The sequence below is a fragment of the Enhydra lutris genome, unplaced genomic scaffold (genome assembly GCF_002288905.1).
Source record: "Enhydra lutris kenyoni isolate GAN:26980312 unplaced genomic scaffold, ASM228890v2 scaffoldscaffold20, whole genome shotgun sequence".
Taxonomy (NCBI): Eukaryota; Metazoa; Chordata; class Mammalia; order Carnivora; family Mustelidae; genus Enhydra; species Enhydra lutris.
The window spans coordinates 20,745,621-20,771,614 of record NW_019154104.1 but is presented as its reverse complement, the minus strand read 5'-3'; the positions used below and the strand labels follow the sequence as shown (position 1 = coordinate 20,771,614).

The 25,994-nt window shown below is 44.2% G+C and overlaps 1 protein-coding gene across 1 annotated transcript in view; it reads right to left on the bottom strand.

Moving 5' to 3' along the window:
* LOC111148627 (zinc finger FYVE-type containing 1) overlaps positions 1 to 24,957 on the bottom strand; it is a 58,792-nt gene extending 33,835 nt beyond the window's left edge. The window contains exons 1-2 of the mRNA XM_022505367.1: positions 24,865 to 24,957; positions 22,540 to 23,482 (exon numbers count right to left, since the gene is read on the bottom strand). Of these exons, the coding sequence (XP_022361075.1) occupies positions 22,540 to 23,052 (513 nt within the window). The 5' untranslated portion in view covers positions 23,053 to 23,482; positions 24,865 to 24,957. The remainder of the gene's footprint in view (positions 1 to 22,539; positions 23,483 to 24,864) is intronic.
* Positions 24,958 to 25,994: the final 1,037 nt, after the last annotated feature.

Here is a 25,994-nt window from a genome sequence, read left to right as displayed (position 1 = left end):
CCCGAACAGAGGAAAAGCTCAGTATCTAGTTACCAAATGAATAAATGAACCAACGAATGAATGTCAGGCATGTTGCTAGGTGCCTTAATCACTTTCTCCATCCTGTATCCTCCATAGGGCTTCACATACAGCAGCATTCAAGAAAACCGGTGATGGGCTCACTGTCCCAGACAACTGAGAGGAACCAGAAGTTACATGCAACAGCCCATTTAGGACAGGTGTCACTCACTGGTCCCCAAGAGGTAGGTTAGCCACCAGAGAAAGAAAAGCTCATTAAAGCTCTCCAGGTGAGGAGTCAGATAAGGTGGGAGTGGCAGCGAGAGCCAGCCCCTTCTCACACAGTCCTGGGGAAGACGACAAGGCCTAGAGATTTCTTCCCTGGAAATCTACTCTGCCAGGAATCTGTCGGCGCACAGAGCTACAGCTGTTCTCCAGGCTACATCAGAAGTGGGCACCCGCTGGGGCACCTGGGTGGCTCAGTTGTTAAGCGTCTGCCTAAGCATCTGCCTTCGGTTCAGGTCATGATCCCAGGGTCCTGGAATCCAGCCCCGCGTCAGGCTCTCTGCTCGGCAGGAAGCCTGCTTCTCCCTCTCTCACTCTCCCTGCGGTGTTCCCTCTCTCGTTGTGTCTCTATCAAATAAATAAAATCTTAAAAAAAAAAAAAAAAAAAAGCAGGCACCCAGGACAGGGGCCCATGGGGGCCTTTTGGTACACAACTGTGTCAGGATCCATATGAAGTACCCACCAGGCGATGTACGTAACATATATCAAGAAACAACTCTTTCGGGATAAAAATAAAACACTCCCTGTCGGCATCGGGGGGGATTCCGACACCCAGTGTCCTGGGGTAGGTGGAACATACCTGTGCCCGTGCTGGACATCCACCTGTAAATCCAGGCGAAGAATTTTAGGTGGAGGGGCTCAAAGCCCTAGCCTGCTTTATCTACGACAAGCCCCGGTAATCATTTAACACGCACTGATTATGTTGTTGTTCACATGTAAAGTAAGGACAGACCCTCCATCACCTCCCCTGACTGGGTGGGTGTTGCTAGTCAAGTAAAGAGATAAACAAGAGAAAATGCCTCCTAACCCAACACTGTCAGTTACTCACTTTTCCTTCTTCCGCCTTCCACATTATTTTGCTCCCTGTTAACACTACTCGACCCATCCTCATCTGTGGGCCTTTTCCCCTGAGCCAGAAAGGAGAGAGCAGCCTAGGCAGCAACGAGACTGATTTCCAGCCAGGGGAGGAAAAGGTAAAAGAAAAGAAGATTCCCTTTGATGAGGGAGGGAAGGAGCCAGAAGGGAACAAGGCTCCCGCTCTACCCGTTCTGCCAGTTTGCCATCAACGACCCCACTCTGCCCCATTCCTGGAGGGAAAATCAGCTCCTTGACTCTGCGCCCAGCTCCGTATGTCTGAAATGCTTCTGGGCCCTTACACAACAGCAAAGCCTCCCCTCCCCAGCTTCCTTCCACCTGCTCTCCCCGAGCTCACCAGACCACCTCTTGGACGTCAGACAAGCGGAAACACCCAAATTCCACTGGCGGCTTTGCCACCGCCTGGCCTTGAAAAAGTGACGTCACTACCCAGGTGTCAGGGAAACAGACAGTAAGAGTCCGCAAGCTCTACTGATCCGGAGGAGGATACAGCAGGGAAAGGACACAACACACTGCGTGACACACAGTAAGCACTCACTAAATAGTACCCCTTCTTATCTGAAGACCAGCCCATAGCAAACACTTCCAGGGGCAAAACAGCATCGGGCCTGGCTTGCCCCCCACCCCCCCGGGGCCCAGAAGTTGCTTGTGCAGGGACTAAATCACCCATGTGCTAAGATCTAAACTGATTTCCACCTGAAAATGTAAGAACTCGCTGAGCCGCTCTGATCTCCCTCTCATCACAACATGGTATTAATACTGGCTTTACAGCTGACTCTTAGTAAAGTTCGTCTGAACCTACAGCTTTTAAGAAACCAAACAGTACACCTCTCTATCTCACCCACAAAGCTTTTTCCCCTCGTAAAGAGTTCCAAGCAGAGTTTCTAAAATGAAATATTGACAGTATTCTGTGATCTCCATTGTTCCAACTCAGAATTCAGAGCGGTTGATGGCCGTGCGATGGGTCCGTCCAGCAACCAACCTCTGACCCAAGCAAGCAATGGGAATGATGACAACCTCCAGCAAGAAATTCCTTCTTAGCCCTTAGAGAATCATTCCAGAAAGAAGAACCACATAAGCTTTGTTCTGAGGGAAAACAGCTTTGTTCCCTGCAAAGGGAAAAAGCTGAGATGAGGAAGGAACTGAAGTAAAGAGCCTTGGAAGGAGGAAATGCAAGAGAGACCACAGAAGCGAAATCCCAACGGCTCCCGAAAACACTACAGACGGAAAACAGCTCAGCACTGAGGTCCTTTCAGTTCTGGCCTCTAGAGACAAAAAGGATCTAATCTGTGCCAACTAAAATCACACAGTCCTTTAAATCTTTGTAACGATGTTCCCTGTGGCTGAAGGCAAAAACGAGCTCCTTTCCTCAAGTCATAGAAAGAGCTAAGAAAAGCTTGGTGGCTCCTACCAACCCACCACAACCCAGTGCTTGTACCAGATCCCAGCCGTGAACCAAAGATGATTTTCTACCTCCCCCCCAAGATCCTAAAACCTGCCTAGTTCAACAGTTACTGCCAGAGGGAACTTCCTACTAATTACTTTAACATGTTGGTCTCTGATTGATCTTACTTTTACTTGATTTTTAGCTGGGTTCAGAGGAAAAGACAGAACCCAAAGAAACCAAACCAGATTCTCACTCTCACCAGAACTGGGACCACCATCCCAAAAGGAAACTAGAACTTGACTGCTTCTTCTCATCAACAGACACGTACGGAGCGTCACCCAGTGTCTGCCACTGACCTGATGATGTTAGACCAGGACAGTTAAAGAACTCAGGTGACATTTTCCTTCTCCTGAGAAGGTAAAGGGGAAGTGGAAGGTGAGAGAACTCTTCCTAGAAAAAGTCAGAGCTGGGGCGCTTGAGTGGCTCAGTCCGTTAAGTCCCCAACTCTTGATTTCGGTTCAGGTTATATGATCTCAGGGTAGGGAGATCAAGCCTCGTGTAGGGCTCTGCGCTGGGAAAGGAGCCTATTTAAGATTCTCTCTTTCTCCCTCTCACTCTGCCCCCTCCCCATTCTCTCTGATAAAAACAAACAAACAAAAAACAAAAACAAAAACAGGGGCACATGTGTGGCTCAGACGGTTAAGCTCAGGTCATGACTCTGGGATCCTGGGATAGTCAGGCTCCCTGCTCAGCAGGGAGTCTGCTTCTCCATCTCTCTGGCCCTGCTCATGTGTGCTTTCTCACTCACTCTCCTAAATCTAATTTAGAAATTAGATTTTAAAGTAAATAAATTAATTAAAATTAATTTTAAATTTATTAGAGAAATTTAATAAATAAATAAAAATTTTAAAATTTAATTTAAAATTTTAATTAGGTTTTAAATTTTTAATTTAAATTTAAATTTTAAAAAATTAGTTTTTAGACAAACCATAAGTGACTCTTAATCTCACAAAACAAACTGAGGGTTAATGAGGGGAGGGGGGTTGGGGGGGTGGGATTATGGACACTGGGGAGGGTATGTGCTATGATGAGTGCTGTGAAGTGTGTAAACCTGGCGATTCACAGACCTGTATACCTTCGGATAAAAATATATGTTTATAAAAAATAAAATTAAAAAATTTTTTTTTAAAAATTAGTTTTTAAAATTTTTAAATTTAAATTTTTAAATCTTAAATTTTTAAATTTTTTAAATTTTAAAAATTAAAAAAAAAAATCCAGAGCCACTTTCATCATGTTGAAAAAAACTCCAGGCAATGATTTATTTTTTTGATTTAAGATTTTATTTATTTATTTGAGAGAGTGAGAGAGCATAAGATGGGAAAGGGTGGGAGGTAGAAGCAGTCTCCCCACTGAGCAGGGAGCCCAGTACAGGACTCCATCCCAGGACTCTGGGATAATGACCAGAGCCAAAGGCAGTTGTTTAACCAACTGAGCCACCAAGGTGCCCTCCAGGCAATGATTTAAATCCATGGTCTAATTATCAGACAAGATTTTACTAAAACAATATCGAACAGATCAGGAGCCTGTTTTTACAATACAAATGATAAGGAGGTTCCATTCCAAGAGCAAACCCTGATGTCAGAAAGTTCTAGTAAACCTGTTTCTCCAACCCAAGCAAGCCAAAAAATCGACTTTCGTTCTATCCTAAAAGGAGTGTGTAACTTTGTGTTTATCCACGTATGTGTCCACAGAATTTCATACAAAAACACAACTGTTTCTCAATCAGATGTTTTCTTAAGACCACTGAAGTCATGAGATTAGCTTCACAAACACATTGAGCACATTTCGTAAGGGCAAAGATCACTTTCTTCCACTCCACTGTACCCAAAGTGTTCCATGACTTGAGAGGTCAGGAATTCTCCTCCCTTGTCTTTAAAACCACCAGCCATGCTTCTGACACAGAGCCTCCCAGACTCGGCCTGTAGCTCCCCTCATACTCCAGCAAGAAAGAGAGTGTCTGTATGGAGAAATGATCCACAAAATGAATTCTCTGAAGAGAATCATTTTTAGCTCCATGATTGGCTTCTTTGACCTCACCCAACTCAACCTGTTCAGCTCTCCTTTTGTATATGTACAAAAAGCTTTCCAAAAGCAAAGCTGAAATCTGAGGACAGACAGGAAATACCGAGTCATCCTCAAGACCCACATCATCCTAAAGACTCTTTCAAGGAGCTTCCAGATGGGAAATCCAGGCCCCTCCTAAGTGCCATGGCATACCTATATTTGGCCAGCAAAAAAACAGACATAAACTCTGGTAAAGGTTCTGGGACTTAGCAATAAAAATACCAGATAAATAGCAATAAAAATACACCAGAAAGAAGACAAGAGAGCTAAGTTCGGGTCCACCTCTACCTGGATGAGACCACGGGCAATTTACTCAACCCTTCTGCTCAAAGTCTGCATTCCCCACCCGCCATCTTTTTTTACCATTTTCATGTTCTTCCTGGTTCTGAGCTTCCCAACTGTAACATATTCCTTGCTGGCCAAGGTCTGTTCTGTGTTGTTCACCACTGTAACCCTAGCCCAGGGAGTGAGACGTAACAGGAAATCAATATATATGTGTTAAATAAATGAATGAATATCTAAATGCTATATTCTCTCTGGGGAAGGGAACATATAGATTTACCGTGAAGAGTTCAACCAACCTGCCTTGATACCACTCGCTGTTTTTAGAATAACTTTAAAGAAGTTATTTAACTTCCCTGTGCCTCAGTTTTCTCACCTGTAAAATGGGAATAACACGGTCTACTTCAGAGGATTGCTCTGAGGCTTAAACGAGATCACTGCACCCCCAGCACTCTGCACGGTGCCATCAGGCAGTTAATGCTAGAAGAGCTGGCTGACATCATCCCTGTAGTTACACTGTTTGCCTCTAGGCCAGAGTCATCACTGCCACCACAGACTTTCATTCCATTATCCCAAGTAAAAACCCTTCCCAGGGAAGGCTTCCAGTGCACTCTCATTAAAGAATTAGAGCTACTGGAACAAGATCCTCACTCAGTACTTACTGTTCCCTCCCTCAAAAGGATCTGTCTTTTCAATTAAAGAAAAAGCTGTATGAGATCACATAAAACATTTATTATGCATAAGAAGGCATTGCATTCAGCCTTCCGAAGAATGTGACGTGATTGCAAGAATTATTATGATACCACAGATTCACTAAAAATGCTCTTCTCATACTTTATCTCAAAGATCTTAACAGTTGACACAGACTTACAAGGAGATCTTTGGTATCTGGGGCGGAGACTGAACGAGGCCTGTTTTCTATGCTACACAGAACACAACAGCGGAGCCCTTAGTAAGTTAACAACATAGCTAGAACTCATTAAAGTCAGTAATAGGAAGAATTAATACCTGTTCTTCTGAAACTGTTTCAAAAATCAGAAACGGAGGGAAAACTTCCAAACTCTTTCAATGAGGCCAGCATTACCTTGATCCCAAAGCCAGGTGAAGAACCCCAAAAAGGAGAATTACAGACCAATATCCATGATGAACATGAGTGTCAAAACTCCCACCAAGATACCAGCCAACCGATCCAACAGTACATTAAAAGGATTATTCACCACGATCAAGTGGGATTTATTCCTGGGCTGCAAGTGTGGTTCGAATCCGCAAATCAATCCATGTGACACACTATACTAATGACAGAAAGGACAAGAACCATAGGATCTTCTCAAAAGATGCAGGAAAAGCATTTGACAATATACAGCATCCTTTCTTGATTAAAACTCTTCACAATGTAGGAATAGAGGGAACATACTTCAGTATCATAAAAGCCATATATGAAAAGCACACAGCAATATCATTTTTTTTATTTTTATTTTTTTATTTATTTACTTGACAGAGAGAAAGACAGCAAGAGAGGGAACACAGACAAGGGAAGTGGGAGAGGGAAGAGCAGACTTCCCGCTGAGCAGGGAGCCCGATGAGGGGCTCGATCCTAGGACTCTGGGACCATGACCTGAGCTGAAGGCAGACACTTAATGGCTGAGCCACCCAGGTGCCCCAAATATCATTCTCAATGGGGAAAAACTGACAGCTCTTCCCTTAAGGTCAAGAACACAACAGACATCTGTCCATCCACTCTGACCACTGTTGTTCAACATAGTACTAGAAGTCCTAGTCCCAGCAATCAGACAACAAAATAAATAAAAGGCATCTGAAACAGCAAAGAAGTCAAACTCCCACTCTTCACAGATGACGTAATACTCTATGCAGAAAAAAACAAAATTGCTAGAACTCATACAGGAATTAAGCAAAGTGACAAGATTTAAAATCAATGCACAGAAATCTGCTGCATTTCTATACACTAACAATGAGACAGAAGAAAAAGAAATTAAGGAGTGGATCCCATATACAATTGTATCAAAAACCGCTAGATACCTAGGAATAAATCTAACCAAAGAGCAAAGGACCTGTACTCAGAAAACTATAGAATGCTCATGAAAGAAACTGAGGAAGACACAAAGAAGTGGATAAATGTTCCATGCTCATGAACTGAAGAACAAATATTGTTAAAATATCTATGCTACCTAGAGCAATCTAGACATTCAATGCAATCCCTATCAAAATACCATCAACATTTTTCACAGAGCTGGAACAAATAATCCTAAAATGTGTATGGAAACATTAAAGACCCCAAATAGCCAAATAAATGTTAAAAAAGAAAACCAAAGCTGATGGCCTCACAATTCTGGACTTCACACTCTATTACAAAGCTGTAATCATCAAGATAGTATGGTACTAGCACAAAAACAGAACAGAGATCAATGGAACAGAATAGAGAACCCACAAATGGACCCTCAACTCTATGGTCAGAACTAATCTTCAACAAAGCAGGAAAGACGAACCAATGGGAAAAACACAATCTCTTCAACAAATGATGTTGGGAAAATTGGACAGCCACTTGCAGAACAATGAAACTGGACCATTTCCTTACACCATTCACAAAGGTAAACTCAAAATGGATGAAAGACCTCAATGTGAGACGAGAATCCATCAAAATCCTAAAGGAGAACACGGCAGCAACCTTTGTGACCTCAGCCACAGTAACTTCTTGCTAGACACATGGCCAAAGGCAAGGGAAGGAAGGGCAAAAATGAACTATTGGGACTTCATCAAGATCAAAAGCTTTTGCACAGCAAAGGAAACAGTTGACAAAACCAAAGGACAGAAGGGGAAAGCTATGGGTGCCTGGGTGGCTCAGTGTCTTAAGCCTCTGCCTTCCGCTCAGGCCCTGGTCTCAGGGTCCTGGGATCCAGTCCTGCATCAGGCTCTCTGCTTGGTGGGGAGCCTGTTTCCCCCCTCCTCTCTGTCTCTCTGCCTGCCTCTCTGCCTACTTGTGATCTCTCCCTGTGTCAAATAAATAAATAAAAATCTTAAAAAAAAAAAAAAAAAGGAATGGGAGAAGATACTTGCAAATGTCTTATCAGATAAAGGGCTAGTTTCCAAAATCTGTAAAGACCTTATCAAACTCAACACCCAAAGAACAAATAATCCAATCAAGAAAGCACAAGACAACAACCAACATATCTCTGAAGACAGACAGACAAATAACCCACAGACACATGAAAAAATGCTCAACATTACTAAGCATCAGGGAAATACAAATCAAAACCACAATGAGAAACCATTTCACACCAGTCAAAATGGCAATACATTAACAAGTCAGGACACGATATATGTTGGCAGGAATGCAGAGACGGGGAACCCTCTTACACTACTGGTAAAAATGCAAACTGGTGCAGCCACTCTGGAAAACAGTATGGAGGTTCCTCAAATTAAAAATAGAGCCACCCTATGACCCAGCAATTGCACTACTAGGCATTTACCCCGAAGATACAAGTCTGTGATCTGATGGGGCACCTGCACCCCAATGTTTATATCAATGTCCACAACAGCTGAACTACGGAAAGAGCCCAGATGCCCATCTATATAGATATAGAATAGAAAATACTACCAAAAAAAAAAAACCGAAATCTTGCCATTTACAACAAGGTGGATGGAACTAGAGAGTATTATGCCAAGTGAAATAAGTCAATCAGAGAAAGACAATCATCATACGATTTTATTCATATGTGGAATTTAAGAAACAAAACAGGACTGGCAGCTCTTTCTGCCCCTAGGTCCTGTCCTGGGCTTTAATAAAATCACTTTTTGCACCCAAAAAAAAAAAAAAAAGAAAAAAAGAAACAAACAAAACATGATCATAGGGGAAGAGAGAAAAAATAAAACAAGATGAAATCAGAGAGGAAAACAAACCGTAAGAAATTCTTAATTATAGGAAACAAACTGAGAGTTGCTCAAGGGGAGGGGGCAGAGGGGATGAGGTAACTCGGTTACAGACATTAAGGAGGGCACGTCATGTAACCAGCACTGGGTGTTATGTAAGACTGAGGGGGCACCTGAGTGGCTCAGTCAGTTAAGTGTCTTGTCTGGCCTCTACTCAGGTCATGATGTCCAGGTCCTGGGATGGAGCCCCCATCAATGGGGAGTCTGCTTCTCTCTCTCCCTCGAGCTCTTCTCTCTCAAATAAATAAAGTCTTTAAAAAAGAAAAAAAAAAAAAAAAAAAAAAAGACTGATCACTGACCTCTACTTCTGAAGTAATAATACATTATGTTAACTGAATTTAAATTAAAAAAGGAAAAATCACTCCAAGTTCTTACTAAGTTTAGCAATATCACAAGATACAAAGTCAAAATACAAATAATAATTGTTAATTTTTCACGCCAGAAGCAATGTATTAGGGATGCCTGTGTGGCTGCCTTCTGCTCAGGTCATGATCCCGGGGTCCTGGTATCAGGCCCCACATCAGGCTCCCTGCTGAGCAGGAAGCCTGCTTCTTCCTCTCCCACTCCCCCTGCTTGTGTCACTATGTCTCTCTCTGTCAAATTAAAATAAAATGATAAAATAAAAAAATTTAAAAAGAAGCAATGTATTAGAAAACAAAATACAATGTAAAAAAAATTAAATATAAAAACAAAGTCAATAATAGTAACCCCTCCAGCAGTAGCCCCCTTCTCTGAATTTCTAGAACATCCTCTCTATACCACTCTGACATCATCCATCTTATTTCCACGTATTTGTCTTCTGTCACCAATGGACTATCCTCTCCCCGAGGACAAGCTCAGTATCTGAGTGTCACCTTCTACTGGCCTCAGTTGTTAGCACACAGGAGGCACTTATTAAATGTTTACTGAATTAATGATTAAACTGATTTATTCTCACGAGTGCATTTCATTCGTTCACAAATATCAAGTACCTACTACGTGCCAAACACTGTTCTAAATGCTGATGAACAGAAGAGGCAAAAATCACTGCCTGACGAAAATGTGTTTTTTTTTAATTTTCTGAAAGTGACTGTGGTGATGGTTGTACATAACCATGAATATACTAAAAAACAATTAACTATATACTTTAAATGGGTAAATCATATAATATGTGAATCATATCAATAAAACTGTTTTGTTGGGGCACCTGGGTAGCTCAGTGGGTTAAAGCCTCTGCCTTCAGCTCAGGTCATGATCTCAGGGTCCTGGGATCAAGCCCCGCATCCGGCTCTCTGCTCAGCAAGGAGCCTGCTTCCCCCTCTCTCTTTCTGCCTGCCTCTCTGCCTACTTGTGATCTCTGTCAAATAATTAAATAAACTCCTTTAAAAAAATACATTAAAAAAAAAAAAAAAACGTTTTGTTTTGGTTTTTGTAAGTAGGCTCCAAGCCCTGCGTGGAGCCCAATGCAGGGTTTGAACTCATGACCTTGAGATCAAGAGTCGGATGCCTAATCCAATGAGCCACCCAGGCATCCCTTAATAGAACTGCTTTTTAAAAAGGTAAATGCAACATTAAAAAGAAAATAGCAATGACCTTCTTTTATTGTAAAATTAAGGTAAAATTCTATACTTTTCTGTAGTTCTGTATTTTCAGTATTTTATTGTGCAGCCTACCACTTTTATAACTGGAAAATTTAAAAAGTTTTATTTAAAAGAGACCAAAAAAGTCATCTTCCTGGAACAAACTGCTTAACGTACAGAAGGTTTTCACTCGGGATGATGAAAACGTCTAAGAACTAGACAGAGTGATGGCACACAAAAAACTGTGAATATACTAAATGCCACCGACTCGTTCGCTTTCCCGTGGTTCATTTCGTGAGATGCGAATTACACCTCAATAAAAAAATAACTAACTGCCTTCGTGGAGCCTGTATTCTTATGGGGAAGAAAGACCATATTCAAACAATTAAAAACTATATAGCACACCCACCAAAAATCAAACCAACAGATGAACAAACTGGTAGATCCACGTAACAGAATACTACCCAGCAGTAAAAAGTGGTGACCTGGGACATGCAAAGGCATGATCCCCTGCTCCGAAACATGACTGTGAGTGAAAGCGGCCAAGACAGCACTCCACGATTCTATTTAGGGGAAAACCAAATCCACAGTGATAGAAAACAGATCAGCGACGGCTGAGGAAACTTTCTAGAGGATGGCAATGTTCTTTATCTTGACTGTGGTGGTGGTTGTACATGTGGATTTACACTTACTAAAACCCATAGAACCAGGTGCCTGGGTGGCTCAGTTGGTTAAGCGACTGCCTCCAGCTCAGGTCATGATCCTGGAGTCCCGAGATGGAGTCCCACATCAGGCTCCCTGCTTGGCGGGGAGTCTGCTTCTCCCGCTGACCCCTCTCCTTTCATACTCTCTCTCTCTCATTTTCTCTTTCTCTCAAAAAAATAAAATCTTAAAAAAAAAAAAAAAAAAGCCCTGTAGAACCTCACACTTAAAATGCCCATATTATACCATGTATGAACTGTACCACAACAGAGCTGCTCTTTAAAAGTACATATTAGGGGAGCCCAGGTGGCTCAGTCAGCTAGGCATCCAGCTCAAGGTTTTGGCTGGGGTCATGATCTCAGGGTCATGAGATGGGAGTCCCACATGGGGCTCCACACTCAGCTCCACACTCTCTCCCTCTCCCTCTGCCCCTCCTCCCACTCCCATGCACGTGGGCACTGCGCCTCTCTCTAAACTATGTAAATCGCAAAAATAAATAAATAAATAAAAGTACATGGTATGTCAAATGGTTGTAAGCGGTGCGAAAGGAGAATCAGGAGAGAAGATGAGAACTATGAGGCCAGGAAAGGGGTTACTCTTTTAAATATGGTGCTCAAGGAAGGCTGCACTATGGAGCCAAAGCCTTTTTAGGTCAATTCTTTTAAAAACAGTGTAGCATGGGGTGCCTGGGTGGCTCAGTCGTTAAACATCTACCTTCGGCTCAGGTCATGATCCCAGGGTCCTAGAATCCAGCCCTGCATTGGGCTCCCTGCTCAGCGGGAAGCCTGCTTCTCCCTCTCCCACTTCCCCTGCTTGTGCTCCCTCTTTCTCGCTGTGTCTCTCTCTGTCAAATAAAAAAAATAAAATCTTAAAAAAAAAAAGTGTAACAAATGCAATTTTCTGTGGTAATGAAAATGGAAGAGGAATGTCATGAACAATCCAAAACAGAACATAAACCTAAAATATTTCTATTTAGTTCTAGAAAGAAAACTCTTCTACCCTGGCAATGGCAGATTTAACTTCTTAATTCATGAAGGGGGCGGGGGGTGGGGGGAGTAAGGGAAGAAGAAGGAAAAGAGAGGGAGAGAATGATGAGGGAACGGAAGAAGGAAGAAAAGGCAAGGGGGGAGGGGAGGAAAAGGGGAGAGAGAAGGAAGGAAGAACAAGGAGAGGGAGGGAAGGGAGAGCTAGGGAGGAGACAGGGTAGGAGAAAAAGAAGACAGAGAAGACAGAAAAAGGCAGGCAGGCAAGCAGGCTGTCTGCCTGTCCATCTGTCCATCACTCATAGTCCAGATCTGATCAACAGAGTTGACTGAGAGAGATATGAGGGCAAAAAGCCTACGCAGTCACCTAGACCTATGACCTATGACCTCAAACTAAAGTCATGGTCACCAGGGCAGGACCAGAGAGGGTGTACAAAAAGAATTATGGGGTCCTCAAACAGCGTCTACTCACAGACAAGTACAAAAGAGAGCTAAGCTTTCGTGGGAATGAAGCCCTCTGCCATCTCCTCCCCTCACCCGCCAGACTCACTCAACCTCTGAATTTCCATTTTAAAACATTTTCCATAGAGATTACTCAAACTAGTAAGGCACATAATTGACGTTCGCTAAATGTCTGACTGTGGCTGAGTGATACAGATGAAATGAACTGAGCACTTTGAAAGAAAAGGTTATGCGAGATTATGGAAAACAAGTTTAGCCATCTGGATGACACTCACCGGGCAGAAAGGACTGGGCTAGAGAGCAGAGGAATTTCTAGAATACTCTATGACTGCTGAATTGCTCAGGTTTATGCTGTCTCTTAACTTTAGAATTTAGGATGTCTGTGACTACGTGCAGGAACCAGGCAGTCAGTTCTTTTCTAGGATTCTAGCATCTAGACTCAAATTCCCTGGGAAAGAGAGCAATAATTCAGTCTCAAATGGAAGGAAACTGGGAAGTGAAAAAAAATTCCAGAAGCTACCAGAAAAGTAGAATCATCCTCCAGTGAGGTCAAGCCAGAGGTTAGGCGCTTTTGCAGGGCTCGTATACCTAATTCTCCGCCCAAGAACTCGAGTCACCACCAAGCTGACCACAAAAACCAGTCAAAGAGAGTCTCTTAACTGCTAGACAAAAGCCACTGGAAAAATGGGGAAATGAACAAAACGGCCTCCCAGGAAACATCCATGCTCTCCTGCCTCCAGAAGTCCCTCTGCATCCCTTCTCATAGGTCCTTCCAATTCTTTCTTGCCTGGAACTTTCTATATCCTCGTGAGGTTTTTTATTTTTTTGTAAAGACTTTATTTATTTATCCGAGATAAAGAGAACCTGAGTGAGGGGAGGGGCAGAGCGAGAAAGAGAGAGAGAGAGAGAGGCAAGCAGACTCACTGCTAAGCTGGGAGCGTAATGGGGGGCTCGATCCCAGGACCCTGAGATCATAACCTGAGCCAAAGTCAGGCGCTCAATCGACTGAGCCACCCAGGTGCCCCCCTATACCTTTGTTTTCTTTCTCTTCTACATCAATACATTGAGCAGTTCTAACCTCAGAAACAGTCTCACGGGAGCTCCTCCCAAAGCAGGCACCATCCCACCCCCCAGGGAAGTTTAACCAGCCGTCAGAAGCACTTTGTGCTACGCCATCTCCAGGATAAACTCAAGGATGCTGTGGGGAGAGGAGATGCATCCACAGGAAAAACATTTAAGGTCAACTTAATAAGAAATCTGCCTGTTGTATTAACCCTGGCTCGAAAAGCCAAATATTTGCCCAATTCCAGAGAAATCAATCACTTCAAGGGAGTAACAGACCAGAAAAAAGAGAATCACACTAACAGAAGATAATCTGAAATAGTTAAAGACAAGTTCCCTGAGAAGCTGACTCACAGTGGTTTTGATGGCTTATATGGGTCAAGTTTTAAAAAGCCCTGTATTAAACAAAACAGCCTCCCAAGTTAAAAGCCAGGGGCCTCTTAGAACTGAATGAGCCCAAGGCTGAGAAAGCTCAGAAGATGCTGAGCGGAAACTGGAGGCACATAATAGAGGCCCTTTCCTCCTTGTGTTTGCCTGAGTCATCCTCAACCCTGCATTTCCCAGTAATTCCATTCAATGCCTTCCCCCGACTACTATTACCAAGCGAAAGGGGCTTGTCGTTGGGTTTCTAGGAGTAAAAAGCAGCGATGGGGGTGGGAGCCTCTGCTACTCAGCCCATTATTACTTGTGATTTTGACAGCTCCTAAGCAGATCTGGTTTTTTGGTTCTATTTTCTTATATGGCACCCAAGAATACTGCAGCAAATATATCCACGTACTGACCAGAACTTGCCAAAGGCTAACCAGCCACACCACCAAAACTAGTCCTTACACTGTAATGGTTCAGCCATGGGCAGGGCAAAAATGGAGAAGTTCCACAATTTAGACTGATTCCCCGGCCTCATGACCTATTGGCCAGAATTAAGTCCTCAAGGGTTTCTGCCAGCCTGTCTGTAAGACCAAGCCCCAACAAGGTACCCTAGACCAGAAACCAGAGGATAAGGCCACAGGGGTCACTGGCAGATTAAGTCTAAGACACAAGGGGTACAAAAATGGGGCAGACCAGCAGAGCCAGTTTGTGGTCAAGGGTTCCCATAGAGTATGAAAACATGCTCTGATGGTTTCCACTCCAGAATCTCACAAGAATGATGTCTCCTTTAGCCAATAAAAAAAAAAAAAAAAAAAAAGCCAAGTCCCAGTATTTTGAGCCACACTATTCTGGGACTGTAAACAAGTGAGGCAGCCAAGCAACGTGATGGGTCTTCTTAAAGGAACGGTCTCGGTGAGAGGAAGTCCACCACTACGCCTCAGAGGGAATGAAGACGACTCACGCTGGCCTCCCATTCCGGAGTGCGTCGAGAATGCAGATTTCTGAGTCAAGGAAGGCCTGCCCCGGTGGACACTTTCTTCGCTTCTCATGGACTCTTCCTGGGTCCCTGGGCCTTCTCATCACCTTGCAGGCTCAGCGTGAGAGGACTCCACTTGGCATGAGAAGCTCCTAAGCTCTCATGTCCTAGAGTCAAGGGTCAGTGATCATGAAGGAGAAACAGGTGAAATTTCTCATTAATTTGCTGCTCTACTTTCTGGAGAAGAAGACAATCACAGAAGTTTGCAGAAAAGGGACAAAGAAGATAATGGGGTGGTTATGAAAAAAAGAAAAACTTACATGGGTTTTAAAGATATGCATACAAGGGCACCTGGGTGGCTCCGCTGGGTGACTGCCTTTGGCTCAGGTCATGATCCTGGAGACCCAGGATCAAGTCCCACATCAGGCTCCCTGCTCCACAGGTAGTCTGCTTCTCCCTCTGACCTCCCCCCCTTCTCCTTCTCCTTCTCCTTCTCATTCTCATTCTCTCTCTCTCTCAAATAAATTATTTTTTAAAAATAAAGATATGCATACAAAAAAAAAAAGACTTAATTGTTCACTTTTTTCTCTGACCAGTAAACATTCAGGTAAGACATGTCTGAATCCCCCACAAGACACAACAGATAGGAAAATACTATCCTCTTCCTCCACTGAGAAAACCAATTGTCAGAACTTTATTCTTCTAACCTTTGACTTATTTGCTAAGGGTGTTGTCTCTAAGTTCAAGAGCGTATAAATGACTTATAAGTGTGGATCATTTACTTATTATGGACTCTAAATAATGGACCCTCGAGTCCTCTGGTTTTCCTAGCACAGTTCCACTGAGGCCTAGAAAAATCAATGAAAACTACACAAAAGTCTAAGCATGTCACTGGAGAGGTTGCAAGTATGGCAAAAAGAGAATACTGATTTCAGCTACATTACTTCTGGGGAGCAAACAGAACCAAGAGAGGGAGGCAAAACTGGTGTATAGGTTAAATTTTTGTCCCTGGTATGTCTGCCATGTAACCAGATTACAGATCTCCTATTAGATCAAACCTTCATCCATTAGATCAATTTCTCAATCACAGCACAACTGACGTTTTGTACCAGATCATTCTTTTTGTGGGGGGCTGCCCTATGTGTTGCAACATATTTACCAACACCCTGGCCTCTACCCATTAGCCAGTAGCACATTCCCCAGTTGTGACAACCAAAGATGTCTCTCAACATTGCCAAATGCCCTCTGGGAGAGCGAAATCACTCCTGGTTGAGAACCACTGCGTTAGATAATACCAAATGAGATTAATTTAACTCCTTATTGTACAAATCAGGTTCTTAAAAGACTTTTAGTGTTTGCAAATCAATAAAATACAGGGTATTAAGCCTGTGAGATCTGCACAAAGGAAATGCCAAGGAGTCACCACTGCGAGTTCTCTCATTCCTCACCCTCCACTCTGTAAGAGCATTCCTCTTTTACATCCAAATTTTGGCCCAAATTCGTCAGTCTTTCTTTTATTTCTTTTTAATACTTACCAGTTTATTAAAGGATATGATAAAGGATACAAATCAACGGCCAGATGGAGAGATGCGTAGGGAGAGGTATGGGGAAAGGGTGAGGAGCTTCCATGCACTCTCCAGAAACACCACTCTCCCCAAGGGCCAAGTGTTCACCAACCCGGAAGGGCCCATCAGTGACTTTCCATCTCCCCAATGTCAGTGGTAACCCCAAACTGAAGCCACCTCTCACCTTATCTTTTACAATGGCCTCCTAGGTGGTCTCCCTGCCTTTCTTCTTGCCCCGCCCCAACCAGTCACTACAATCTAGTCTTCACACTGCAGCCATTTCTTGAAAACTACTGGATCATGTGACTTACTACCATAATGCTGTCTGGTGCTTCCCATTACACCTAAAAGCCACACTTGTTTCTATGGCCTGCAAGGCCCCACCTGCTCTGGAACCCATTTACGTCCCTGCTTCTGCCCTTCCCATGCCCTGCCGGCTCCCTCCAGCAACACTGGCATTCTTCCTATACCCCGAACATGCTCACCACCTTCTACTTGTTCCCACTGCCCTCTGCCTGAAGGTCTATTTCCCCAGGTAGTAGTATCCATCAGGTCTTTGCTTAAAAGTCCTCTCTACAGTAACACCTTCCCTGATCATCCTGCACAAGTAGCTTCCAAGACATTCTTGCTTAATACTACACCTGAACCATCTTTTTTTTTTTTTTTTTTTTTTTTGACAGAGAGAGATCACAAGTAGATGGAGAGGCAGGCAGAGAGAGACAGAGAGAGGGAAGCAGGCTCCCTGCCGAGCAGAGAGCCTGATGCGGGACTCGATCCCAGGACTCTGAGATCATGACCTGAGCCAAAGGCAGAGGCTTAACCCACTGAGCCACCCAGGCGCCCTGTGAACCATCTTTTTATGTGTTTTACATGGGTGAACTCTGCTTTCCTTGCTTGAATGGCAAGTCTACGATGGCATGGACCGGTCCTATCACCCAAGTATCCCTGGAACCTCGAAAGAGCCCGGCACACAATGTGAGCTCAATAATTATGATCGATCAGTGAATGCTTTTGGGTAACAGACTAAAGGTCCGTTTAAGAGCCACAAATGAATTCTTGCTTCTGAAACCAAAAGCCAGTCTCTCCTTAAATTTAGCACTATAGTGCACATGCAAATGACAAGGTAATGATAAAATTCACACTTCTAAAAGGAACTTGTTTGTTTCTAAAAGGGAACTTTCAGGTTTTCCAAAAGAAACCGAGTAATACTCAAACCGTAAGCAACAAATCTTAGGGGATTCTAGGCCAAAGAATTTGAAAAAAACCACACACCAGTTATAGCCTACAAGCTTCTAAAATAATTCCTATGTACAAAACTGAAAATGGTCAAAACCCACAAATGCTAGAAACATAAAAGGAAAAACAAAGATGGGGCCTACCTCACAGAATCTTTACTATTGTAGTAAACAGTTCTTCAGTAACCCTGCCTTCCCAAACGCCGGGGTGGCTCAGTCAGTTAAGAGTCTGCCTTCAAGGGCGCCTGGGTGGCTCAGTGGGTTAAGCCTCTGCCTTCGGCTCAGGTCATGGTCCCAGGGTCCTGGGATCGAGCCCCACGTCAGGCTCTCTGCTCCGCAGGGAGCCTGCTTCCTCCCCTCTCTCTCTGCCTGCCTCTCTATTTGTGATCTTTCTGTCAAATAAATAAATAAAATCTTTAAAAAAAAAAAAAAAAAAAGTCTGCCTTCAGCTCAGGTCATGATCCCAGGGTCCTGGGATCAAGTCCCCCACATCAGGCTCCTTGCTCAGCAGGGAGCCTGCTTCTCCCTCTGCCTGCTTTGCCTGCCACTTCCCCTGCTTGTGCGCGTGCTCTCTCTCTCTCTCTCTCTCTCTGACAAATAAATAAATTGAATATTTTTAAATTTTTTTTCATTTTTAAAATTTAAAATAATTTTTAGTAACAATAATAATCCTGTCTTGCATTTATACAAAGCCATGCTTTATTTGCTCCTCACAGGAGCCCTGAGGAAGAACTGGTGGGCTGATGCTACGGGCCATATAAAGCTTAATCAGAAAGCTTAACTGCCTTGGTCAGAGACAACTGGAGCGTCACGGTCACACCAAGGATTTCAGAGCCAGACGCTTGTGTTCAAATCCTCTGCCACTTACTGTAACTTGACCCTGGTAAGTTACTTCATCTCTGTTCTTCAGTGTCCTCACTTACAAAACACAATGTTATAAATGAAATGTTTGTGTCCCCCCAAAATTCAGGTTCAAATCTAATCCCTAATATGATGGTACGGGGTGGGGGGGAGGGGGGCTGGGAGGTTGATTAGGTCATGACGTGAGGTCTTCATGAGTAAGATTAATGCCCTTATAAAACAAGATTCCAGAACTCCCTTCCACCATCTGAGGACACAGGGAGAAGATAAGATGACTGTCTATGAGTCGGGAAGTCAGGCATCTCCAGACACTGAATCAGCCAGTACCTTGATCTTGGACCTCCTAGCCTCCAGAAAACTGCAAGAAATAAACTTCTGTTGTTCATATGCTACTGCATGGTATATAAGATAACAGCATACGGCATTCTATCACACAGAGCAGCCCAAACTGACTACAACTTACTTCACAGGGTGTGGTAGGCTGAAACTGCACCCCCTACCACCACCTCCTAATCCCTGAGACCTGTGAATATCTCACTTTATGTAGCAAAAGGAACTTTACAGATGCGACTGCATTAAACACCTTTAGAGGAGACAGTGCTGGATTATCCAAGTCGGTCCAATGGAATCACAGTGTCCTTGTAAGGGGGGAGGCAGGAGGGCCAAGGAGATAGGACAACAGAAGCAGAGAGACAGAGAGGGATTGGAAGATGTTACATTGCTGTCTTTAAAGCTGGATGATGGGGCCACGAGCCAAAGAATGTAGGCAGCCTCCTGAAGCTAGAAAAGACAAAGAAATCCTCCCCTAGAGTCCCACAAGGAACACAGCCATTCAGACCCATTTTAGGACTTCTGATCTCCAAACTATAAGAAAATAAATTTGTGTTGTTTTAACCACTAAATGTGTGGGAATTTGCAACAGCAGCAATAAGAAACTAATACATAGTTATCACCAGGATTAAATGAGCTTCTACATGCAAAGTGCTAAGGACAGTTCCTAACAACCATAGTAAGAGCGCTTTAAATGTTAGCTATTATGAGTCAAGATCAGAACCCAGGGGACTCACTGAAGTACTTCAGAGGGTAAGAAAATGAGGTTTAGAAATCTGATAATACCTGTCCAAATTTAAAACGCACACATCAGAGGTAGCTCAGTCAGCTAAGCATCTGCCTTTAGCTCATATCATCATCTCCAGGTGCTGGAATCAAGTCCTGTATCGTCATTAGGCTCCCTGCTCACTGGGGAGTCTGTTTCTCCCCTCCCTCTCCCTCTGTCTACCCCCTTGCTCATGTGCATGTGTGCTCTCTGTAATACATAAAATCTTTTAAAAAATAAAAATAAAATATATAAAATAAAATGTATACATACATCATTTGACAAAGAGATTCCATTTCTAAATAGATTCACAGGATATTCAACATATCCTTGTAACTACTCAAATATCCACTAACAGGCTCAAATTATAGAAAATCCATTCAACAAAATAGTAGGCAGCCTTTAAATAATGAGGTAGACCTCAATGTACTGATAAGATGTACTGATACATCAATAAGATGTATCCTTTAGTGAAAAAAAGCTCAGGGCCTGAAAAGTGTATCAGGTCTCATTTCTGTTTAAAAATAAAAAGGATACATACATATGTTAATAAGCACATGTCAAAAAATTCTAAAAGGGCAGGTAGTTCGTTGTTCATGGGGACTGTTCTAAAGGAGAGTAGGGGAATGGAGTAGAAGGGAAGCTCTTGCTATCATATACCCTTTGCTGTTGTTTTAGGTTTTAACTAGAAATGTGCATAATCCCCAGCTTTTAAAAGCTGAAGTTGAGATGTGACATCCCCGACCTATCAAAGGTATTTATGCCCAATGTGCCTACCACTGCACATGACACGGGGCCTAAGACCCAGTCCTGCTCTCCAGGAGTTCACATGCTGGCTGAATTTATAATCTACGTTTGTATTAGACAATCATCTAATTGTCTTGGACATTCACATCAGAAAACAGAACCAGACATTCTCGCAAAGTACTTTTCCACTGTGACTCTGGGAGAACAAGTCACCACCCAAAAAGAATACATTCTATGTCTAGTCCATTAGTCCCAACCAGTGCTGCTTAAGCTTCAGAAACTGTTACTTCCTGGACAGTGGTCAGTGTTAAAGGAAAGCAAAGCAGGAGGAATCTTCACAATCAACTCAGTCACATATATTACTACACACTGCAAGAAAAAAGATGAACAAGTTATCTATCTCTGGGTAGTGGATTTGTCTTCTTCATTACACTTCCAGAAAATTTTCCTAATTCTCTAAGGAACATGTATCAGTGGCACAAAAAGAAAAAATACACATCCTCCTCCCATCAGAAAATATCATTTTTGGTGCTAAAACTGATCTGTGAGATTACTGGTTCGTCCCAAATCTCCCTCTCGCTTTACAGAAGTGACAAACCATCCAAACTATGACTTTCCATAGGCTGAACTGATGGCAAAACCAACAAGAATCACTCAAGCCCAAGTGTTCCATTTATAAAATATTCACTCCACACTGTCACCCAATTACAGCATAACCATGATGAAGACATTACTGCTAACAAGGGAGGCAGACTGGGATCTGGGTCACTCTTCCCATAACTCCATTAGTCCCTCTCAGCCAATAAAGAAGTCTGTGTTAGCAAAATATTTAGCTGACAATGGAATCATGATGTAATGCATTTCTATAACCTTACCAAGGAGGACAGAGACAGAGCTGAAAAATTCCTAGTGGGCAACTGGAGAGATGTGGAACAGCAATTTACAAAGGTTATTCCCCAACCTGGAGACCTGAGGAGTCATCACAGCTGAAAAGTACCAAGTCCATTTACCACAAATACCTCATGACACCCACAGAAACAAGGAGCTGGTACTGGACACTGTGTGCCAGGACCTGTGATAAGGGCCCTTCCATTTCCATTCCTTACTCTCTCTCTGAATCTTCTCAACTACTACTAGGAAGTACAAGCGAGACGAAGGCACGAAGCTCACATCACTCTCCACGGTTACACAGTCAGGAGGGGGGAAGTGAGCGTGGAATTCGAGCAGTCTTCACTCAAAAGCATGCACATTATACTACCCTCACTGGAAAGTATAAGCGTTACACCACCCCTTCCATAGTCACCCCTGTCACATGCCGCCATCTCCCCAGCTTGCTCCCACCACACGCTACCCTTGCCCCAACTCAGAAGCGGATCAGGTATTCTCCTTCTGTAACGGCAGGTGCCCTCCCTGGCTTTTCCTGATCAGCCCGTACAGGAAAAGAAGAGGCCATCTGGGCAGAATGCTATCCTTCTCTAAAGCCACTTTCTGAGGACCACCCCCGTCTCTAAATTTAAGCTAGCAGGTTTTTGACTTGCTGCCTGGCACTCCCAGAGGACCCACTGTGTCTGCCACCCTCCACACACAGCCCGTATCAGCCCCATTTATTCACCACTCGCCAAGCGCTCCCTCCAAAAGCTCATCTAAGTCAGGTCTCCCTCGCAATTACCCCAATAGCGAAAATGACAACGGCAACCGTGTTGTGAGCATCTGTTATGCAACAGGCTTTAGAAACACAGTACCACTTCATCCTCCAACTGCCTGGTGAAGTAGGTAGGCACTGCCTCCGATTTACAGTGACAAAACTAAGGCAGGCAGAGAAAGTAATTCAGCCCAAGGTCACACGACCGGTAAGTGACTGGTTAGTGACGAAATCTGACTCCGTGCAACTTAAGCTTTCCTGGGTCTCGCCCCTGAACCATCAAAACGTGAGCTCTTCTTGGACTTTTCCTTTCGAGAGCTCCCTTCCAACAAGAGCTCCGCAGCTCGCCCACAGGACTCCCACTTCACCCACAGGCTCGCTCACCTGAATTTCTTCATTTTCATCTACTAGGAGGAAACTCACAACCTTCTCAGTCATCTTCTTCCTCCTGGTCTCCTCATCCAGCTCGTCCTCCTCCAGTAAGCCCTGGACCTTAGTGACATGGTACACAGTAACGGGGTGTCTCCTTTTGTTACCCCCGGAATGAGTCCGCTTCTGGCACTCCAGGCACAAGTTGATTTTACAGGTCTGGCACCTCACGGCTGCCCTCTGCCTAACACCCGGCGAGTGCCCATTGGTGCCCTTGCAGGGATCGCAGTAAGGGACGTGGCCAGGTTTGAGTCTTATCCGCTCATGGTTTCTCAGGCGCTCCTGCCGGTGGAGCTCCTCCTCGCAGCGGAGACACTGCAAACTGCAGCACTCATCACACTCAAAGACCGCTTCGTCAGTCCCGCTGCAGGCGTAACTCTCCTGGCACATCAGCCCCGGATTCAGGCCCTTCTCTGCTGGGGAAGTCTGAGCACTCATACTCAGGTTGGCAAGGAAATCACCCACCATATAATGGTCCCTGGGCTTGCCCGAGGAGTGAAGACAGAGGCTTTGAGCCTGAGGACCGCAGAGAACTTTCACAGGATTCTGAACACCTTTAGAAAAACAAAAAAAAAACCAAAAACAAACTTTCGGTGTCCTATCAGAATTCTTCACCTGCTCACAAATGTTCAGATTTTTAATTTTCTGCCTCCAAGATTCCCGGATCAGCAGCAATGTTGATTCGGTTTGATGGTTTTCTCCTCCATAAAGTGCAACCAAAGTTGTGGTCAAAATTAACTTGCAAGGGTCTCTTATGGCTATCTGAGAGAGATCCAGTAGGTTCACCAAGGTGGGCACCTCATGGGCTGGGCCTCAGACACAAGGTTTTGGTAGGGAAGGAGAGTGGTCAGGAGCTTTGCAATTTAATCCAACCTCAAGTCAGTATTTCAGGGGATACCTAGAATAGAGGAAGGAAAAGGATTTCACTAATCTAAAAACGGAAGTACACCTTAAAAAGAAAGGAAGAAAAAAAAAAAAGATTGTGATTAAATAAGACGCCAGAACTCCTGAGAGAAATCTCATTTTTGCTTTAAAACTTACACAGGCTACTTCTGACCCCAGAAATTTCTTCTCAAAATCATGGGCAAGACTCCTCCCTTTGAACACTGCCACTGTCTCTAGGCCCAAGTCATATCAGAGACTGTGTATTCATTTCACAAACTGAAATTCTCTCTTCATCCAGTTATTAAATTCAGAATCAAAATCATGAAGCAAACAGTCCTTGGAAGGGCAACCCTCTGCATTCCCCTAACCCACAACACACACTTGTGAGGTGAATAAAGAGGCCTGTAAAAAACCTGAAGAAATGATAATAATGTAGACTTTAGCTTCACCAAAGTCTTTGGCAGATCTAGTTAGGTTGTCTCAACTCTAGACAAATGTCTATTAAGGACCTTAAACCTGGAAACAAAAGCCACCATGTCATGTTTAAAAACAATAAAAGACAATTACTGTACTTCCTTTTGTCCCTTCTCTAACTACAAAAAAAAGGGGGGGGGGAGCAACAGGAGACAGAATTCCTCCTCTAAGGCCCACTGCAAAGCCAGGCCTGCATGAGTTAAAACAAATGATTTTTCTCTTTGTCACTCAAAAACTAACTTAAAAATAACTTCAAAAAAGAAAATAAAGGGGAGAAAAAAGATAACTGGGGCAGGAAAGAGGCTTTTGTCACTTCCACAATTATATTCTTAACCCCTCTTAGCCTTGACCTCCATTCTAATACCCTAACGAAATGCAAAATCCTCCTTACAAATATTCACTCCTCCCTCTAGTAATCAATCTATCAATCTTATTTTTAGACAAACAGGAAGGCAAGGGAGTGACTAGACCTTATTTACCCCCTAACCTCAGCCATGCCCACCCAGCTCCCGCAACAGAAACAAAAATCGAAATTAGCCACAATTTATAAAAATATAAAATCAACCTCCAAAAGAACACCCCACCGCCGGACCGGCCAAGCAAACAATCTGCCCCCTCAGGCCCCCACCTCGACACCTCTCTCCAGCCGGGGATTCCTCACCCTTCCTTTCTCCCGGGCAACACCACCACAACCCGAGGGGCACGAGCAGAGTCTAAACAAAGAAGGTCCCCCAAAATCCACCCCCACGCTAGCAGAGCCCACAGCCGAATCCATTGTTTATACCACCCCCCCCCCACCCCCCCCGCCCCCCCCCCCCCCCCCCCGCCCCCGGGGGCAGCCGGAGCTCCAGGACTATCGCTCGCCGGGCGCTGGGCCGTGCCCTTCCCTCCCCGCCCGCGGCGGCCCGGGGATCTCACTACCGAGCAGCTCCGCCGCGGCGAGGTGGCGTCGGGGGACCGCAGGGCGCCGGCGGGGGCGGGAGCTGTTCCTCAGGGCACCGGAGGATCCATCCTCATCTCCATCTCAGCCCCCCCCCCCCTCCTTCTCTGCCTCCGGGCTTCCTCCTCTCCTGTTGTCAGTTGGGATCAGCTGATCGGAGTGAACTTCTCCCAGCTCAGACTACCAGGAAGGCTTGAGCAGTGCAGTCCAGGGAGAGAGGAGAGGGAGGGGGTGGAGTCCTACGCCGGCGAGGGCGGAGAAGGGCGCGCACAGCTTCCTGGGAAATGTAGTCTCCTGGACGTGGGTCCCTCCCCACATCCCGGAAGTCAAGGCTCTAAATGACTACAACTCCCAGGACGAAAAAGGCTGCTCCTGTGAGGAGGCGGTAAAGACAGGCGGTGGAGCATTTCGGGACTTGGAGTTTTTGCATTACTGCGGTGGTCGGAGGTTTCAGCGCGTTGTTTTGGGTAGTGGCCGGAAAGGGAATGGCGCTAAATTAGACGAGTGATGTAATGTGTAGTATAGTTGACGCAAATAACTCGATTTCCCGAACCCATATTGCACACCATTCCTTCAAAAATGTGTAAAAACAAGCCATCTCCTCGTCCCTGATTTCACCTTGCCCAAGTTAGGAAATGACCAGAAAGAACTGATAAAAGAATATAACTACTGTTGGAGTTTTGTTTTCCCTTTATGGGTATTCAAGCCGAATTTTTTTTCCTTACCTTTTACTTTTCGACCTTTTCTTTTTTTTTTTTTTTAAGATTTTATTTATTTATTTGACAGAGAGAGATCACAAGTAGACAGAGAGGCAGGCAGAGAGAGAGAGAGAGAGAGAGAGAGAGAGAGAGAAGCAGGCTCCCTGCTGAGCAGAGAGCCCGATGCGGGACTTGATCCCAGGACCCTGAGATCATGACCTGAGCCGAAGGCAGCGGCTTAACCCACTGAGCCACCCAGGCGCCGCAACTTTTCAACCTTTTCTTACATAGTTTTAGAAATTTTGAATTTTAAATCGTCGTTAAGTTAGACCGGGTTCATTTTCAGACAAGCTTGCCGGCTACGGTACAGGCTAATGGTTAACATTGTTATCTGGCTTTTCTAAAAAGCGTAT